The sequence below is a fragment of the Oryctolagus cuniculus genome, chromosome 2 (genome assembly GCF_051225735.1).
Source record: "Oryctolagus cuniculus isolate XC-2025 breed Fujian yellow rabbit chromosome 2, ASM5122573v1, whole genome shotgun sequence".
In the NCBI taxonomy this organism is placed as follows: Eukaryota; Metazoa; Chordata; class Mammalia; order Lagomorpha; family Leporidae; genus Oryctolagus; species Oryctolagus cuniculus.
Window position 1 is genome coordinate 98,059,518 of NC_142868.1, and position 21,014 is coordinate 98,080,531.

At 39.7% G+C, this 21,014-nt stretch overlaps 2 protein-coding genes across 5 annotated transcripts in view; one reads left to right on the forward strand and one right to left on the reverse strand.

The window, feature by feature from the left end:
- LOC127488233 (uncharacterized) overlaps nucleotides 1-12,157 on the forward strand; it is a 52,371-nt gene extending 40,214 nt beyond the window's left edge. For 2 of the 4 annotated variants that reach the window (XM_070068649.2, XM_070068648.2), the window contains exons 2-5: nucleotides 3,958-4,084; nucleotides 4,329-4,421; nucleotides 4,809-4,954; nucleotides 7,840-12,157. In XM_070068649.2, the coding sequence (XP_069924750.2) occupies nucleotides 7,845-9,962 (2,118 nt within the window). In that variant the 5' untranslated portion in view covers nucleotides 3,958-4,084; nucleotides 4,329-4,421; nucleotides 4,809-4,954; nucleotides 7,840-7,844 and the 3' untranslated portion in view covers nucleotides 9,963-12,157. The remainder of the gene's footprint in view (nucleotides 1-3,957; nucleotides 4,085-4,328; nucleotides 4,422-4,808; nucleotides 4,955-7,839) is intronic. The other 2 variants (XM_070068647.2, XM_070068646.2) reach the window with 2 other exon arrangements.
- A 51-nt stretch (nucleotides 12,158-12,208) lies between these two features.
- On the reverse strand, nucleotides 12,209-16,656 carry LOC100346936 (non-POU domain-containing octamer-binding protein). Its single transcript, XM_070068651.2, has one exon. The coding sequence runs from the start codon at nucleotides 14,524-14,526 to the stop codon at nucleotides 13,114-13,116; it is 1,413 nt and encodes a 470-aa protein (XP_069924752.2). The 5' UTR covers nucleotides 14,527-16,656; the 3' UTR covers nucleotides 12,209-13,113.
- Between the last annotated feature and the right edge of the window lie 4,358 nt (nucleotides 16,657-21,014).

Consider the following 21,014-nt stretch of genomic DNA (forward strand, 5'->3'; position numbering starts at 1 on the left):
TCATATTGATGGCTGTGTTTCTGTGTGTAACACATCTTTAAGCATCTTTTGCATGGCTGGATGAGTGGTGACAAATTCTTTCAATTTCTGTTTGCTATGAAATGTCTCTACGTCACCTTCATTCACAAATGATAGCTTTGCAGGATATAATATTCTGGGCTGGCAGTTTTTTTCTCTTAGTACCTGGGCTATATCTCGCCATTCCCTCCAAGCCTGTAGGGTTTCTGATGTGAAGTCTGCTGTGAGTCTAATTGGAGATCCTCTGAGAGTAATCTAACATTTCTCTCTTGCACATTTTAGAATCTTTTCATTATGTTTCACGCTAGTGAGTTTGATTACAACGTGTCGTGGTGAGGATTTCTTTTCGTCATGTTTATTATGGGTTCTATGAGCTTCCTGTACTTGGATGTCTCTGTCCTTCTCCAAACCTGGAAAGTTTTCTGCTAGTATCTCACTAAAAAGGGCCTTCTAATCCTTTCTCTCTCTCCATGCCTTCAGGAACTCCTGGAACCTGAATGTTGGTTTTTTTAATAGTATCCTGTAGATTTCCAACAATATTTTTTGGATTTCTAATTTCCTCTTCATTTCTTTGCTTTGACTCTATACTTTCCTGTGCTCTGTCTTCTAAGTCTGATATTCTCTCTTCTGCTTCACTGATTCTGTTTTTAAGGCTCTCAAATGCATTTGTCATTTGATGTTTTGAATTCTTCATTTCATTTTGATTTCTGTTCACTATCACAATTTCATGTTCTACTAGTTGCTTCATTTCCTTTTGATTTCTCCTTAAGATTTCATTTTCATGAGAGAGATTTTCTACCCTGTCCAGTAAGGATTTCTGTAGTTCAAGAATTTGTTTTTGAGAACTTCTAAGTGTTCTTATCATAAATTTTTTGATATCCATTTCTTACATTTCTTCTATCTCATCTACTTTATAATCTTGAATTGGGGTGTCTTATTCATTTAGGGGCATCATAATGTCTTCCTTGTTCTTGTTTTCTCAGTTTCTGCATTTGTTGTTTGGCATTGTGGAGATATTCTTTTTTTTTTTTTTTTTGATGTGGTGGTTTTTCTCATTATACTATCATTCGAATAAGTGGACTGTCTGCTTTTGATGGATCCTTAGAGGCTTGTGATGTGTGTGGCCAGAGAGCTCTGTTTGGTTCTTCAGGGTTAAGGGTGACACACCCAAGTAAGGCATGGTAAATTTTCTCTCTTTCTCTCTCTCTTTCTCTCTTTTTTTTTTTTTTTTGATTCAGAAGGGATTAATTTTGCACAGCTGAGCAGAATTGATTGCAGTCAATGTCTGAGCTCTGGCCCCTGTGGGTATTATATTCATCTACTCTACCCCAAGGACCACACAAAGGATTTGTGCAGTCCTCAGTGTAAGCTCAGTTTCCCCTGCATTCTCCCACTGTGTTGCTAAGGTTACCAAGTTTGCAGCATCTCCTGAGAGTACTCACTCTCAGGCACTCCATGAATTCTCTCACACACCCTCAGTTTTTTTTTTTTTTTCACAGTCACAGTTCATAAGCTCCACACATTCACTAGGTCCTAACCTCCTTTTATTTCTCCCCACCAGAGTCAGGTTTTTTTGCTTAGCTGAGGGCGGGCTCAGCCCTGAGGTGGTGCAGCTTTTATGTATGTCCAAAATGGTTCCTGCTCTTTGTCTCGCTTGCCTTTGTAAGGTGAGTGGAGAGAGAGAATCATGTCCATACAGGTCCCTTTTATTTTATTTTATTTTATTTTATTTTATTTATTTTATTTTATTTTATTTTTTTCTCTCTTCCAGTTATCCTGTTGGACTTTCCCCCACAGGGCTTCAAACTTCATTCCCTGTAGGCTCTTTCTGCCACTTCCCCACCTTTGTCTTGGGCTACTGAGGTTTTGCTTCACCTCCCTTTCCAGCAGCTGGGGTCCCGATCTGTGGGCACCCCTGCCCTCCATGTAGCTCCACCATGTCCCACTAGTTCCAGAAGAGTTTCCTCTGCAGTTTTTTTTTTTCCTAACTCTTCCCTGAAACTACATTATCTCCACTTTTATTAAACTATCTTTTCTTGGACTATCAGTGTGCTCCCTCCCTATTCCACCATCTTGGAGGACTCCTGCCCCTTGTGTTCTAATAGTCCTTCCTGGTAGCTCAAGGAAGTTTTGCCAGGATCTCTGTAAAAAAGATGAAATAAATTGTTTTTCAGGAGAAAAGTGCTTTGAGTAGTGTCACATGATTTCTAAATACCCGGCACCCTAACTTCTGTCCAATGTTCTCTATCTTGCCACACTTAATTAAAAAACATTTATTTTTCAGATCCATTTCAGAAATTGTCACCAGTTCAAATAGTACTGCTTTAGAAAACTTTCATGAGTGTGTCTTCTCTTTTGCTACTAATGCAATGTTTGGAGTGTATGACTTCAAAAAGCATATCGTGAGGTTGGTGCTGTGGCACAGCGGGTTAATGACCTGGCCTGAAGTGCCCACATCCCATATTGGCACGGGTTCAAGACTCAGCTGCTCCACTTCTGATCCAGCTCTGTGCTATGGCCTGAGAAAGCAGTAGAAGATGGTCCAAGTCCTTGGGTCCCTGCACCCATGTGGGAGACCTGGAAGAAGCTCCTAGGTCCTGGCTTCAGTTGGTGCAGCTCCAGCCATTGCAGCCATTTGCAGAGTGAGCCATTGGATCGAAGACCTCCCTCTCTCTCTCTCGCTCTCACTCTCGCTCTCTCTTGCTCTGCCTCTCCTCTCTCTGTGTAACTTTGACTTCTAAATAAATAAATCTTTAAGAAAAACAAAAAGCATATCATAAAAATTTTCCCCCTTTCAGTCATTCTTCTTGAACAATATGCAGTATACATGCAGCTACAGAAAATTATTGTGAACCTTTATCCTGCTTTCTGAAATAGTAAAATTATATTAAATTAGATTTCATATGATAATAAGCTTCTTAAAATATAAAACAAAAGAACACAATGACCATATATAAGCTGAAATGTAAAGAACAATCTTAGGGTCTCCAGATAATTTATTTGTGTGAATCTCAGGACTTTTTTTTTTTGTGTGTGTGTGTATTAGCAGCTTTTCTAAGGTCTAATTGATAGGCAAAGATTGTGTTTATAGGAGCTTTTTTCTACATTTTTTAAAAAGTTTATTTGAAAATATTGTATATAGAGGAGAGACCCAGAGAGATCTTCCTTCTGCTTGTTCACATCACAGATGGCCGCATTGAGCAGGGCCAGGACAGAATGAGGCCAGGAACCAAGAAATATTTATTAGCTTGATAGAGAAAGAAGTTGATTGGCTGAGAGATAGAGAGCTTTGACACATTAATTCACTTCCTAGATAACCATACCAAACAGAGGTGGGGCAGGACTGAAGCCAAGATTGAGGAATGGAATCTAGCCCTCCTTCATTGGTGACATCACCATTGCTTCCCCAGGTTTGCATTATCTGGGAGCTAAAATCTAGAGCTGGCATTGGAAATCAAACATAGACACTCTAAGGTGGCATCATAAACAATAAGCTAAATGTCTGCCCTGTCTTAATATATTTTTTCTCTGACATATTGGAAATGATATGCATGGTGTTTTCCTGGAAATTATTTTCTGTTCATTCCCATCGTAGTTTCACTGATGGTTTCTTGCCTTTTTTTCTCAATGCTTCTACATACTTCTCCTTAACATTGCCCATTCAAGAGTCAGTATTGCCCCTCTTTTAGCTTGCTGTGCAATTCCCCTTGACAGATGTGGCCTTTGTGATTTGAACCTTCTGTTTCCCTCCAGCTTGGGCATTTCTCACTGCCTGTAGATCATGGGTTTGACTCTGTTGAATGCTCTGTGTGGCGTTCTAAACACTCAACAAGTCTAATGTGAAACCATATCCTTCCTTTTTCCTTCCTATCTATACACAACTGTCAGTGTTTGTTTTGTGACAGAGTTAATATGTTGACTGGAAGTGTAATGTTACAGGTGATGATAGCATTTGAAGACCTGGCTGTGTACTTTACCTGGGAGGAATGGCAGAACATGAACAATGCTCAGAAAATCCTGTACAGAGATGTGATGCTGGAGACCTACAGCAGCCTGTTCTCGTTGGGTGAGTAACACCCATCACATGCCCAGTGATAACATTTTCTTGCTATTTGACAAATAAGGGAACACTTTATAATGTTTAATATTGGGCAGGATTAGAATTTGAGTCCATGAACAATCTGACTATCTACCATCTAACAAAAGATTCAAATTGGAACATTTGTTGCATAGCTCCTGAACCAAGCTGTAGTCCTTTAAATAACCCAAGATAGTGATTTTACAAAGTCTTACTTTGTTTCCATTAATAGGGCACTGCATTACCAAACCTGACTTAATCTTCAAGTTGGAGCAAGGAGAAGAGCCATGGATGGTGGAAGAATGCCTGAATCAGAGTCTTTCAGGTCAGTCTGCACATAACAGGGAGGCCAAGGCAGAAAGTGTGCAGATGTTGACTGGTGTTCTTTCCATGAATTTTTCTCAAGCCTTACTCCTGATGACAGCTGGTTTTGTGCATCAGACACAGGCATTTAGAGATACCAGTATCTTTCTAACTTTTGTTCTTAGTGAAGATGTTTTTTGATTAAACAAAATCCAGTCATTTTCTGCTATTACTAAGGCTTTTATCTAGATTTGATACATTCCCCAAATTCTAACTTCTCCTTCTTTGCACTTCCATACCTTTTCCTTTATGCACTTATTAGTTCCTTCAGTGCTTGTTAATTAGGCAACATACAAAAACTTATTGTTTTTAAGATTAATTTTTCTGTTTTTTTTTTCTTTTGAAACAGGCAGAGTGGACAGTGAGAGAGACATAGAGAAAGGTCTTCCTTTTGCTGTTGGTTCACCCTCCAATGGCTACCATGGGCAGTATGCTGTGGCTGGCACACCGTGCTGATCTGAAGCCAGGAGCCAGGTGCTTCTCCTGGTCTCACAGGTGGGCACAGGGCCCAAGGACCTGGGCCATCCTACACTGCAGTCCTGGCCCAGAGCAGAGAGCTGGCCTGGAAGAGGGGCAACCAGGACAAAATCCAGCAACACAACCAGGACTAGAACCTGGTGTGCCAGTGCCGCAGGCAGAGGATTAGCCTATTGAGCCACCGCACCAGCCTGTTTCTTTTTTTTTTTAAAGATTTATTTATTTGAAAGTCAGAGAGAGAGAAGAAGGAGAGGCAGAGAGAGAAAGAGAGGTCTTCCATCCACTGGTTCACTTCCCAATTGGCTGTCATGGCTGGAGCTATACTGATCTGAAGCTAGGAGCCAGGAGCTTCTTCCAGGTCTCCCACATGGGTACAGGGGTCCAAGGACTTGGGCCATCTTCTACTGCTTTGCCAGGCCATAGCAGAGTGCTGGATCAGAAGTGGATCAGCTAGGACTTAAATTGGTGCCCATAAGTGGTGTTGGCACTGCAGATGGTGGCTTTACCTGCTATGCCACAATGCCAGGCCCCGGAATCTTATTTCTAACTCATTGCTCAGATTGAGTTCCCACTCATGATTTTTCCCAGGCATAGAACTTGCCCAGGACTGAATCAATAAATGTGAACTCTGTCTTTCTTAGTCTCTTTCTTTTTTTTCCTCTGTGACTCTCAAATAAATAAGAAAATTATAGTCTGTTGGAAACATTTGAGGAGTGAGCCTACAGTTGGCAAACCTCTGTTTCAGTCTGTCTTTATCTCTCATTCTGTCTCTCTGATTCTCAAGTAAGTAAATAAGTAAATGCTAAAAGATGGTCATGTGGCTTGCTGTGGCACAGTGAATTAACACCCTAGCCTGAAGCAGCAGCATCCCATATGGCCACCAGTTTGGGACCCAGTTGTTCCACTTCTGATCCAGCTCTCAGCTATGGTCTGGGAAAGCAGTAGAAGATGTTCCAAGTCCTTGGACCCCTGCACCCAAGGGAGACCCAGAAGAAGCTCCTGGCTCCTGGCTTCAGATCAGCACAGTTCTGGCCGTTGTGGCCAATTGGGGAGTGAACCATTGGATCAAGACCTGACTCTCTCTTTGCCTCTCCTCTCTCTGTGTAACTCTGACTTTCAAATAAATAAATAAGTCTTTAAAAATAAAAGATGGTCATGAGTAAGCCTCTGTGCTGTGGCATCAGAAATTATGAAGCTAGGAATGACATTGTGGTGCAGTGTGTTAAAGCTCCAGCCTGCAACACTAGCATTGCATATTGGTGCCAGTTCAAGTCCCAGCTAGCCCTCTTCTAATCCAGCTCTCTGCTAATGCACCTGAGAAAAGAGCAGAGGTTGGCCCAAGTCTTTGGCCCCTGTCCCATGTTGGAGACAAGAAAGACACTCCTGGCTCCTAACTTCATTTTGGCCCAGCATTGGTTGTTGTGCCCATGTGGGGAGTGAACCAGCAGATGGAAGACTTCTCTCTGTCTCTATCTCTCTCTATAATTCTAGCTTTCAAATAAATAAAGTAAATCTTTGAAAAAAAAGAAATCATAAACAAAGCATGAACTTATATAAAACATGAAAATATGTGATCCTAGACTCACCAAAAAACTAATGAGATTTTGAGACCCAAGGTCAAGTAGCCTCGTGGGTTTATGTTAAGTAGCTCAGATTTCTTTAAGGGTGGAGTTTGAAGAGTGATTTCTCTCTTATTTTTCAGTATCATTGAAAAATAAGCAAATAAAAAGATAAGAAAAGCATAGAAAATGAAGCTTTCAGTGAAAATAGGAGGCAACTGATCAAAAGCCTCCAGAAATTCAAATCATCACAGGAATTTTTCTAGAAAGAATTGAGAGGAGGTAACCAGCACTGATGATTTCAGAATGAGCTAGAAAACACTTTTCAAAGAAGATGAGCACATCCCGGTTTGCAGAAATAAATTCTTCAAACTGATTGGGAGTGTTTAACTAAAGTGGTATACTGGGAATTTTCTGTACCTGTTGTACTTTTGAGAAGCTGAAGGTGTTGGGTGTCCTTAGGAATTTTGGGAAGCTGTCATAGAGTAGAGACAAAGTAGTTTTTCATTCGAAAAATCCCACAAATGATGTTTACCTAGGAAGACTGAGCACGAGACAGTCATAGATTCAAATCATACTCCTTAAATGTTGTCCTGCTTAAAGTACAGGCACATTTCACTCTTCTCCACCTGCAAGTAAATGATCAGTAAAACTTTCTCATGTTTATGGTTGAGATATCAGAGAAGCAAAAAGCACACAATTTTTATAAAAATAAACTGGAGAAAAAGGACAGGGAAAAAAATTGTTGCTAGGTAGTGGGTGAATATTTTTATTAAACATTTGTCCATTCTTTAAAATATTTTATAGTTATTTCATCTTTGTGAAAGGCAGAGTGATAGTGAGAGAAGAGAGAGAGAAAGAGGTCCTCTATTAGCTCACTTCCCAGATGCCTGCAACACTTAGGTCTAACTAGTCTGAAGCCAAAACTCTAGAATCCCTCTAGTTTTCCCTGGTTTCTCACAGGTTCCCAGGCACATGAACCATTATCTGCTTCCTTCCAGTTTACATAGGCAGAGAGCTGTACTGAAAGCAGAGTAGCCAGGGCTCAAACTGACACTGTTTTGAGATGCAGGCATCCCACACTTCATAGCACAAATGTCATTCTACCATCCTTGACAAATTCCCATAGTAAAAAGGATCATGTTTGAACATTGGGAAACCTCATGGTATATTAATGTATTAAGGAGAAAAACCATATAATGGTTACAAATAAGTACTTCATACTGATTTTGTGAAAATCTTATGCCACTTGGATTACAAGTAACTTCATTCCCTTTACATGAGCATGCCAGGAGAAACAGTTACATGTGATTCAGTGACATGATTGCTTTTTTCTCATTTCAGTGGTCATGAAAAGGGATGACCTGATTAAGATCAACCAGGAAAGTCAGGACACAAATCTGAATCAGGATTTTATGAAAAATAACAAGACATCAGCTCTCAAGAGAGTTGAATTAAGAAAAACTCTTAGTTTAAATTCAAGCCATATTCCAACACTGATTATTCAAAAGGGAATCTATTCAGGATTGAAGCCTGAGGAATGCAATAAATGTCACACTGTGTATCCCCCCAGTGGGCCTGATCAACTACAGGCTGGAGAAAAATTTGATAACACTAAGATACCTGGAAAATCTCTGCAGTTCTGTGAGCCTCTTAGTCAGCATGACAATATTCATATCATGAAGCAGCCATTTGGACCCACTGGACAAGCAAAAGTCTTCACAAGAAAGATGTTCTGTAAATCTGAGAGGGTTCATATGGCAGAAAACTGTAATAAATCAACTGTCACTTTTGGAAAAGCAACTCAAATAGAAAAAGCTATCCATGAGAATTCTAGCCTCAGTGTGCATCAACAAACTCACACAAGAAAGATTGATAAGTACATTATGTATGTTGAACCTGTCATTCACCAGTCACATCTTGCAATAAACCAGAGACTAAACACAAGGGAAAAACTTTACAAAAGTAAACCTTGTGGAAAATTACTCAGTTTTAATTCACCTTCTGAATGTAATGACTGTGGAAAAGCCTTTGGACAAAAGTCAGTCCTCAGAAAACATCAACAAATTGACACAGGGGAGAAACCTCATGAATGTAGTGACTGTGGAAAAGCCTTTACACAAAAGTCATACCTCATAAACCATGAGCAAATTCACACAGGGGAGAAACCTCATAAATGTAATGAGTGTGGGAAAGCCTTTGGACGAAAGTCAGACCTCATCATACACCAGAGAATTCACACAGGGGAGAAACCTCATAAATGTAATGACTGTGGAAAATCCTTTGGACAAAAGTCACACCTCATCATACACCAGCGAATTCACACAGGGGAGAAACCTCATAAATGTAATGACTGTGGAAAAGCCTTTAGACACAAGTCACACCTCATCATACACCAGCAAATTCACACAGGGGAGAAACCTCATAAATGTAATGACTGTGGAAAAGCCTTTGGACGAAAGTCAAACCTCATCATACACCAGAGAATTCACACAGGGGAGAAACCTCATAGATGTAATGACTGTGGAAAAGCCTTTGGAAGAAAGTCACACCTCATCATACACCAGAGAATTCACACAGGGGAGAAACCTCATAGATGTAATGACTGTGGAAAAGCCTTTGGACAAAAGTCATGCCTCATCATACACCAGCGAATTCACACAGGGAAGAAACCTCATAAATGTAATGACTGTGGAAAAGCCTTTGGACACAAGTCACACCTCATCATACACCAGCAAATTCACACAGGGGAGAAACCTCATAAATGTAATGACTGTGGAAAAGCCTTTGGAAAAAAGTCAGACCTCATGGTACACCTGCAAATTCACACAGGGGAGAAACCGCATAAATGTAATGACTGTGGAAAAGCCTTTAGACACAAGTCACACCTCATCATACACCAGCAAATTCACACAGGGGAGAAACCTCATAAATGTAATGAATGTGGAAAAGCCTTTGGAAAAAAGTCAGACCTCATCATACACCAGAGAATTCACACAGGGGAGAAACCTCATAAATGTAATGACTGTGGAAAAGCCTTTGGACGAAAGTCACACCTCATCATACACCAGCGAATTCACACAGGGGAGAAACCTCATAGATGTAATGACTGTGGAAAAGCCTTTGGACACAAGTCACACCTCATCATACACCAGCAAATTCACACAGGGGAGAAACCTCATAAATGTAATGACTGTGGAAAAGCCTTTGGACGAAAGTCAAACCTCAGCATACACCAGCGAATTCACACAGGGGAGAAACCTCATAAATGTAATGACTGTGGAAAAGCCTTTGGAAGAAAGTCACACCTCATCATACACCAGAGAATTCACACAGGGGAGAAACCTCATAGATGTAATGACTGTGGAAAAGCCTTTGGACAAAAGTCATGCCTCATCATACACCAGCGAATTCACACAGGGGAGAAACCTCATGATTGTAATGACTGTGGAAAAGCCTTTGGATAAAAGACAAACCTCATATCACAGCAGAGAATTCACACAGGGTAGAAAACTCATGATTGTAATAACTGTGGAAAGCATTTAGCCATAAGTCAACCTTCATCATGCATCAGAGAATTCACACAGTGCAGAAACCTTATGAATGTAATGACTGGAAAAGCCTTTGAACAAAAGTCAAACCTCATAATGTACCATAGAATGAACACAGTGTTTAAACTTCATGAGTGTAATGACTGTGGAAAAACTTGATTTTAGGTTCCAACTCGAAATGCATCAGAAGATTCACACCTTTATAAATCATATGTTATAAACCGTAGCTCATATCACACCAGAGAATTCACACTGGGGAGAAACTTCATGAATGCAATGACTGTAGAAAAGCCCTTGGCAATAAGTCACATCCAAGAATGCATCAAAAAATTCACATGAAGAGAAACCTTTTGGACATAATGACTTAGAAAGCTTTTTCCCATAATTCAGCCCTCATTGCACATCATCTAATTCATATGGGGGAAAACACTTTGGATATAATGCATATGGAAAAGCCTTTATCCATAAGTAACACCTCATAAAACATCAGAATTCACATGGGGGAGAAACCTTATGAATGGAATGAGTGTTGAAAACTCTGCCAAAATCACACAATATAACAGAATTTATTACATGGTGGAAATCTTGTAATAAATGTGGGAAAGCCTTTTGTCAGAAGGAATACCTCATAACACATGTAGATCAAGCAAGGGAGAGAACTTAAGAATATAATGAATGTGAAGGACTTTTTCCAAAATCAATATAACCATGTGACAGAGCCTTTTGCTGGAAATTACATCCCATACAATAGGCACTCCCATAAGGAAGAAAGGTCGGGACCAGTGCTGTGGCACAGTAGGTTAAAGTCCTGGCCTGAAATGCCGGTATACCATATGGGCACTGGTTCTAGTCCCAGTTGCTCCTTTTCTGATCCAGCTCTCTGCTATGGCCTGGGAAAGCAGAAGATGGCCCTGCACCCATGTGGGAGACCCAGAAGAAACTCCTGACTCCTGGCTTTGGATCACTGTAGCTCCAGCCATTGCATCCATCTGGGGAGAGAACTAGCGGATGGAAGACCTCTTTCTGCTTCTCTGTAACTCTTTCAAATAAATAAAGTAAATTGTTAAAAAAAATGAAGAAGTTCAGAAATATTATTAGTGTGACAAAAAGCCATTTGTCAGAAATTGCATTATACATCAGAGAATTCACACAAGGGATTTCTTAGTGTAATGAATGTGGAAGTATATTTTCATGGAAATCAGGCTTGCATAAATATGCAACTCAAAAAAGGTGATATCCTTCAAGTGCAATAGACCTCAAAAAACCATAACCAGAAATTAAACATCAGGCCGGTGCCATGGAGCAGTAGGTTAATCCTCCACCTGCTATGCTGGCATCCCATATGGGTGCCAGTTCTAGTCCCAGCTGCTCCTCTTCAATTCTGCTCTCTACTATGGCCTGGGAAAGTAGTAAAAGACAGCCCAAGTGCTTCAGCCTCTGCACCAACATGGAAGACCAGGAAGAAGCACCTGGCACTTGGCTTCAGATCAGTGCAGCTCTGGCCATTGTGGCCATTTAAAGAGTGAACCAACAGAAGGAAGACCTTTATCTCTGTCTCTCTCACTGTTTATAACTCTACCTGTCAAATAAATAAAAATCTCAAAAAACAAGCCATTAAACATCAACTAACACCAGAGAATTCATAAAGTAAAATGTCAATTTAATGAATGTGAAAAAATTCTTCTGCCATTAATCAATTCACATGAAGAGACTCAGAAATGAGAAAACACACATGCATAGAAAAGTCATGTACCATAGGTCACCTCTCAATGGTTACCTGACAACTCACAGAAAGAAAAAATCCTACGACTGTATTATCATGGGAAATACCTTTATTATTAGGCAAACTTCCACAAAAGATAGCAAGATTACAGAGAGAAGTCTCTGAAATATAATTTGTTTGGAAGAATTCATTGGTGGAATCACACCTTAATGAGTATTGGGCAGTTTTCATGATGAATTGTGACAGAGTGGTTAACCATTCTTCAGAAATTTTTCTCTTATTCAAACTGAACTTTTGGTTTCTCATTATTGTGAGTGGGATCAAGTATATGAACTGAACTGTGCTCTCTTGTGTAAATTTTGTTAATAAATGTTTAAAAGTTGAGTAACAGTTATTTAAACAGTTATTTGGAATATCATCTTCATCAATTACAAAGTTATTTGTTTTTTTTTTTTTTAAAGGCTTAAAATGTGTTTTAATAAGTTGATGCTGCATTTCTGCTCCATTTCTCAGAAAAACTCCAAATTTAAGATATCAGGGACAAATCAAACATGACACATCAATAGAAAATGCACAGCATAACTACCTAAGATAGGCAATGCTAAGAGCTACTGTCAGACCTTCAGCATACAGCAACCCTGTTTCCAAGATTGTACTAAGCCTATCACGAAAAGCTGTGAACAGCAACATCAGACACAAAAGGGCCATTCTTGGGTTGTCCTTACCCAAGAGAAAGATGGAGGCAAGTTAACACAAAATTTTTTAAAGATATACTAAAATGAAAATCTCTAAGAGAAAATGTCTTCCTTAGGACATGACAGGGTAATATATGGGATAGAACAGAACCGTATGTAAGCTGTCTGTGACCTCTGTGGACATTTGCCTGAATTCTCACCTGGGAGTGGAACAATGGGGCTAAGGTCATTGGGGGATGTTTGGTTTTGGTGGTATATGTGGCAGTGTCTCTGGGGCTGGGGGAAGGGAAGAGTGGTGTGGAGATGAGAAAGCAAATAAAACAGAATGGACAAAAACCGGAATGATCAAGATTAACGGGGTTCTAACTGGATCCATTTTGCCACAGTTCCCCCAGGCCCTCAACAATTAAACATTTGAGACTTCAGGAATGCACCACACAAAATCAAACAAAATACCACACAAAATTCATTTGTTAAATATCACCCCTCCCTTGCCCTCTGCCTCCAGCATACTCCCTCAAGTAGTACAGGCAGGAAAGACCTAACTATTGGGAGGAATCCCTAACACTTTTCCAGGGTAGAATTCTGGCTAGTCCAAAAAGGGTCCTTTTTCTTAAAGGGTTTTGAGAAACTAGACACTGCAACTTTATTAGTATCGGCGACGTTTGTTTGGAGCAAATTCAGCTCCAGGAGCTGCACGGTTGAATGCAGGAGGAGTTCCACCAATTGCCCCAATTCCTTCCATTGTAGCAGCTTGGCCAAAACGTTCAGTCGTTGGTGGGGTCAATCCCAAGGTTCCATCCGGCATCATAGTGGCAGGTCCTGGAGGTGCTGGGGTACCAGCTGGCACAGGAGCGGGGGGCATGGCACCTCTGTTGTTTATGCCCATAGCACCTCCCATAGCCATCTGGCCCATCCGTATCTCCTGTTCTCTCGCATCAGGGAAGGTTCCCTTGAATCCTTCCTGCTGTCGCCGCATCATTTCTTCCTGCTGCCGTCGCATCTCTTCCTCACGGCTTCTGCGCTCCTCTTCCTGCCTGAGCTCCAGTTGCTTCCGTTTTTGCACTTCTTGGTTGTGCAACTCTTCCATTCTCCGAAGTTCTTCTTGGCGCCTCATCAAATCCTGCCTCATCAGCATGACCTGGTGCTCATGGCGAGCAGCCTCCATCTCCATCTCCAACTTCTCGCGAGCCTCCTTGATGTTACGGTCTACTTGGTCTTGCTGCTGCTTCTCCATCTCAATGAGTGCCTTCCAGCGCATGGCATATTCATACTCAAAAGAGCCAGGCTGTGCAAATCTGGGTGGCTGCTCTCTCTCTTTGTGAAATTGCTGGTTCTTAATAACCAGCTTCTTTGGAAGTCCCTCTTCATCATCTAACTGGTCCATGGGTTCCACAGTCACAGGCCGAGGAAATGTAGTTAGCAGGAAGGAGCCTTCACTGCATCTGTCCAGAGCTTTCCGAGCAGCTGGCTTCCCTGAGAACTCAACAATGCCTTTTCCTGAGGGCCTTCCTCGATCATCCACAATGACCACGGCCCTCTCCACCTGGCCAAAAACAGAAAAGGCTTCTTCCAGCAGCTCATTAGACACATACTGAGGAAGGTTTCGGACTGTAAGGGATGCACTATGGCATGCAAAGCGCACACGCAGCTGCTTTCCACGTAATGGCATATTGTCCAGCTCCACTTTGGCAATCTCCGCTAAGGTTCTTGTTTCCAAGCGGATAAAGCCAAAGCCTTTATCCTTATGAATGAAGACTTCGCCTGCCTTCCCATATTTCTCAAATAGTTTCCTCATTTCCTCCTCGGTGATGTCAGGAGGAAGATTTCCCACAAAGAGACGGCTACGCTGGGTGAAGGTCTTCTCTCCTGGTTTCCTAAAATTCTTCAGGTCAATGGTCAAGCCTTCATTCTGGCTGCTGGCCTGTTGCCCATTAGCAGGTATTGGTGGTGGTGGTGGCTGCTGCTGCTGCTGCTGGTGGTGCTGCTGGTGATGATGCTGATGATGCTTCCTTGGAGTATGGTTTTGCTTCTCCAAGTTAAAAGTTTTATTGCTCTGCATTTTTGTACCTCTACCGACGGTTCTTTCCTCAGAGTAACGGAGACGCTACACGGCCTCTACCGTCCCGAGAAAAGCACAAAGTTATTTGTTTTATAGCTGCTTTGTTGGCCACCCAGGATTCTTTCCCCACATTATTGTAGTGCAAACCAGTGATGTGACCATAGGCATATCAGGTGACACATGTTCCAGCCATCATAGTGTACCCCAGCCCTGGATAGTAAGTGTTGTGTGCAACACAAGGGAATGAGTTTGTGGTGACCTATATACCCATGAGAAATTTCAACTAATCTGTGTGCACATCTGGATTAGACTCCACTACCCAAGGTCTATTTGAATATGCAAGTAGATGTCGCACACATTACCCTCATTCTTTAAAGGGACAACTTCAAATCCTATAAGTTGCAACACTCATCTGAATTTTCCTGTATTACTGAGTGCATAATGCCTTTTTCATTCATGATGCCCATTTTCTACACTTTTTCATTCTATTCCTAATTGCCTTGAGACAAGAACATGGAATGAAGTCTATCCATGTGGTACCCATTGCAACAGAGAAGCAGGAGCATAAATGTATACTTTTTTAAAAAAAAGATTTATTTATTTGAAAGAGTTACACAGAAAGAGCAGAGGCAGAGAGAGAGGGAATCTTCCATGCAATGGTTCACTCCCCAATTGGCCACAATGGCCAGAACTGTGCTGATCCAAAGCCAGGAGCTTCCTCCAGATCTCCCATGTAGGTGCAGGGTTCCAAGCACTTGGGCCTTCTACTATTTCTCAGGCCATAGCAGAGAGCTAGATTGGAAGTGGCGTAGCTGGGTCTCGAACTGGCACCCATATGAGATGCCGACACTTCAGGTCAAGGCATTAACCTGCTGTGACAAAGTGCTGTCCCCTGTAGTACACTTTTGTATTAATTTAACTTATAATTTTTATGACCTATTTTTGTTGTATTATTCCCTGCTCCTGCAGGTGGCCCTAATTTTTATTGAAAAATGTGTGTTTTTATTCCTTCTGATTTACAAAGTCCTTTCTGGATTAATATAAATCTGATTTACATTCAGTTAATTCCTCACAATACTCTCAGGAGGAACACTTTTCCTAGGTTGCATGGCTATCCTATGATAACAGGGCTACAAATGCTATGATGTATCTAGCTGCAGTAGCTCTTTTATTTCCCATCTAGATAATAGCTGTGCAAGTAATCCATTCCACCTCCATTACTACACATGAGAAATAGCTCTTCATCCCTGTTTAAGTCCCCACAGCTTCTTACAAGTGTTCATCAAATTAAATCTTATAAACATATTTAATAGAAAATGAATGATGTAGCTGCTGGTAGTTTCAGTGAGGTTGAATGATTTGCTGGACTGCTGTTTTGTCTGGGTTATCTTTCATATTACTTAGAACTAATTTTTCACATTATATTGCTTGCCTGAGCACTTTTTCCTAGGCTCCCAGCTAAACAGGTGTTTGAAGAGTAGATTTACTGTTAATTCTCACTAAGGACAGAAGACCCACATTGAGAGCACAGATCCTTATGTGGTCCTTGGGACAGAGTGAATATTATACCCACTTGATTTAGTACTCAGGCACTAGTCTCCATTGAAGAGAAGAACTCAGCTGAACAGAATATAACTCCCTTCTGATTAAAAAAAAGATATTTACCATGCCAAAGCTGGGTGTGTCACCTTAGGCATACCTTTTACCCTTGAAAACTGAACAGAGCTCTCTGGCCACACCCACTACACGCCTCTAGAGATTCACTAAAAGCAGAAAGTCCATTTATCTACAATCATAATAGAATGATAAAAACTGCCAGAAAAAAAAGACGAGTATCTCCACAAATGCCAAACAAATGCAAGAATCCAAGAAGCAAGAATAATGAAAACATCATCATGCTCCCAAAAGAACATGGTATTTCAATATGAGATCGTGAAGATGATGAGATAGAAGAAATGCAAGAAATAGAACTCAAAAATTTGGTCATAAGATTACATAGAAGTAATCAAAAGCAAATGCAGAAACTATTGATATCCATGAAGGACATGAAAGAAAATCCCATGAAATTGAAATTATCAGGAGGAATCAAGATGAAATGAAGAATTCAACAGAACATGAAATTGAGATATTAAAAAGAAATCAAAATGAAATGAAGAATTCAATAGAACAAATAAAAAATTCAGTGGACAGCCTTAAAAATAGAATCAGTGAGGCAGAAGACAATATCAGACTAAGTTGACAGAGTACAGGAAAGTATACAGTCAAACCAAACACAAGAACAGGAGATTAGAAATCTAAAAAAGACTGTTGGGAATCTACAGGATACTACAAAAAAAATAAAAAATAAAACCAACATTCTGGTTCTAGGAGTTCCTGCAGGCATGGAGAGAGAGAAAGGATTAGAAGGCATTTTTAGTGAAATACTAGCAGAAAACTGTCTGGGTTTGGAAAAAGAGACATTCAAGTGCAGGAAGCACACAGAACTTTGAATAAGCATGATCAGAAAACATCCTTGCCATGACACATTGTAATCAAACTGCCACAGTGAAACAAAAAGAGGATTCTAAAATGCGTAAGAGAGAAATGCCAGATTACTTTCAAGAAGATCTCCAATTAGACTCACAGCAGACTTCTCATCAGAAATCCTGCAGGCTAAGAGAAAATGGCAGAATCTAGCCCAAGTCTTAAGAATAAAACTGTCATCCCAGATTATCATACCCTGCAAAGCTCTCATTTGTGAATGAAGGTGAAATAAAGACCTTTCATAACAAACAGAAATTGAAAGAATTTGCCACCACTTGTCCAGACCAGCAAGATTTCTTCTTTTTTATTTTTTTTTTTCCGTTGTGGCAGATTTTATCTTTGTACTATGACTATAGATAAGTGGACTTTCTGCTTTCACTGAATCTCTGGAGGCTTGTATTGGGTGTGGCCAGAGAGCTCTGTTCAGTCTCCAGGGTTAAGGGTGTGCCTCAGGTGACACACCCAAGTTTGGCATGTTAAGTCTTATCTCCCCTTTTTTTAATCAGAAGGGAAGTACATTCTGCTCAGTTGGGCTCTTCTCCTCAATGGAGACCAGTGCCTGAGTACTAGCCCTAGTGGGTATAATATTTGTTTGCTCTATCCAAAGAACCACACAAAGGGTCTGTGTAGTCCTCTGTATAAGTTCAGATTCTCCAGAAATGTCTCATCAGGTAACCAGGAATCCCCAAGCTTGTGGCCTCTCCCACTGAGAGTGCTCAAAGTCGCAGCCACACCATGAGTCTTCCCACACAGCCTCAGTTTTTTATTTTTTCAGTCTTGCTTCAGAAGTTTCACACAGTCACAAGTTCCTAGTTTCCTGTTATTTCTCCCCACCAGAGTCAGGAGTCTCCACTTGGCTGCTTGCCAGGTGCAGACACAAGCTGACACAGATGTTATGTATGTCCAGAATGGCTCCTGCTCCATCAGCTTGCATGCCTTTGTGAGGTGACTGGAGAGAGAGAAACGTGTCTGTACTGTCCCTTTTTTTTCTCTCCTCTAGTTTGGCTGGCACACTTTCCCTCGGATATTTAAGCCTCATTTCCTCTAAGTTCCTGCCACATTTTTTGCCAGTGGCTCAGGCTACTGTGGTCTTGTCTCACCTCACTTTCCAGTTCTGGTGCATAGGCTCTCAGCTGTTGGAGTCATGAGCTGTGGGCACCACCCCTCCATGTGGGTCCACTGTGTCCCTCTAATGTCAGTAGAATTTCCTCTGTCATTTTTTCCCTAACTCTTCCCTGAGACTACTCTATTTCCACTTTTTGAAAACTATCTTCTCCTAGGCTAGAGCAGTAAGCTCCCTCCCTACTCCACCATCCAATTATCTCTATATGATTATGACTCTGTTTCTGCCAAATTACTAATTTATACACCATATAATCAAAATTAAATGCCTTCCATGGAGTGCATATTTATTTTGTCATTTACTACTGTCACCTGCATGTATAATGAGTAACCTGATTTGTGATATTCCTAACACAGGGAAATGATGGGTACCATGGTTTGATTTATAATTGTGTGGTCATCTACTCAATCTAAATGCTGGAAGTTGTCCCAGCAACTGTCATGTGTATAGGATTTGAGTACATTGTAGTGCCAGCATCATCATGGTCATCAGCATAGGATACATTCTTAATGTTTCTAGATGCTCCTGGAACTTTAAATTATTTTCTGATTGTGGAAATTTTCCAAACTACAAGTCTGTATCATACTGTAATTTTTCCAGTTTATTCTGGACTGTTTTTTCACCAAATATTCATCCGCATATTTGTTTTTTAATTATGGCTCACATTAAAATGACATTGTTACTAAGGGCAAGGCAAAGTTTTAACTTCCATGTGCATCAGGTTTCTATATTTTGTCTTTCATTAATTTCATCTGAGTATGTCAATATCCACATGGAAAGCAATCTTAGCACAGCCAAGGTATGATTTTTTTGGGCACTTATATTTTCATGTCATGGATGCACTAAATAATGTTCAAGTTGTGTTAGCAATCTCTATCTTTATGGCCTGTCAAATAATTTTAGAACATTACATTCTTTTACACTTTCAAGGACACTTTTTTATAGCTTCTTTATATTTTGAGAATCAAAGTTGTCATTCTTTTTAAAATTTCCATGCATTAGATCAAGACAATTTTATCTTGCTTTTAAAATTACTGAATTCAATGGCATAAGCTTTCTTTGATTTAAGAGAGGACAAATTTTCTGTATTTAAATGTGTATTTAGGGCTATTTTTATTAATATCTGTTACATCTTGCAACCTTATTCCTGTTTCTACTAAATTTACCATTTGTACACACAGCTATCAATATAAAACATATATTGAAATGAATACATTTCTCTATTTTTCATGTTGATTCAAATTTATTATTACCACCTCAATAAATAATAACCTAATTTGTGCCAATTCTAGTGCAGGGCACTTCAGGCTGCCATGATTTACTTTATCATTATAAGGCCATCAAATTCTGGAAGATGTCCAAATTTTATTTTCACAGTACATAAGAACAATTTAGGGCCAGTTCCATCACTCATTAGCAGATTTCATTCTTAGCCTTACAGACATTCATGAAGCTTGAAATTAATCTTTAATTATGAAAATTTTAGTTAATTTTTAAATTCACTGGAGTCACTCTTTTGCACAAATACTTTAGGCCAATCCTAACCCTGTGAATCTGTGGCCATGGTAATTTCACTTTTATTGTAAGATCATCATCACCCCCAACATTCTGTAAGGTGCCCTGGAAACTGTCAGGTACACAGTGTCTCAGGGCCATTTTAGCCAAGGGTGATAATTCTTTCTCCTCAATGTAGTATATATATGAATATATGTAACATATATAACATACATATATTTTATACATAGCTAAATTTGCTACTGTGTGTCTAGATACTAGTATATTTCCTGAAAATTATGCGGGAAAATAGTGGGATCTTAATGTTATTTTTATCCCAGAATTATGTATGTTTATTTAATTTTAGAGGCTGGTAGACTTGGAGACACAGAGAAAGACCTTATTAGCTACAACTTGGTGGGTTACTCTTCATTCTTGTAATTTTCAGAAACTGGATTATTACACAAATATGAGCTATTCTTTTCTGATGATAAATACATTAAAAAATTTCAAAATGTTGCTCTCTATATATTTATATTACAAATTATATATATACATTTACATTGTAATGTCATAAATACACACACATATATATTATATATTATATATATAAACACCTTTAAAATTATCCTTGTTATTGGTATAAATTTTTTGAATTTTAAATATTTACTTTCTTTTAACATTTTAAGTAATATGTTTGATATATTTCATATATACAGACTAATGAATGTAAGTGACACTTCTCTCAATACCCTCCCTCCCACACACACTCCAAGCCTTTCTCCTCTTCCCTCTCACATTCCCACTTAACTTTTACAAAATCTCTTTTCAGTTTACTTAATGATTGTATAGTTAACCCTACACTAAGAGTTCAACAAGTCAGCAAATAGTATGAAGAAAAAAAAATAAATTAAAAAAATCACTGTTCCTCAATGGAAAAGACAAGTGCTCTAAACAATCATCAAATCTCAAAATGTGTAACTCCAATACATTGCATTTTAGGTACTCTATTAGCTACCTCAGATCAGGGAAAACATATGATATCTGTCTTTTGGGGACTGGTTTATTTCACTAGGTATAATGGTTTTCAGTTTCATCTACCTTGTTGCAAAAGACAGGGTTTCTTTTTCTTTTTTTCATAACAGTAGTATGCCATGGTCTGTATATACCATAATTTTCTTATCAAGTCAACAATTGATTGATATATGGATTGTTCCCAGCCCTCAGCTATTGTGAATTGTGCTGCAGTGAACATGGGGTTAAAGATAACTCTTGCATATGCTAATTTCTTTTGGTTTGGGTAAATTCCAAGGAGTGGGATGGCTGGATCATATGGTAGGTCTATAAT

Coding starts and splice junctions, on each gene's coding strand:
- LOC100346936 (XM_070068651.2), bottom strand. CDS start 14,526: ATGCAGAGCAATAAAACTTTTAACTTGGAGAAGCAAAACCATACTCCA.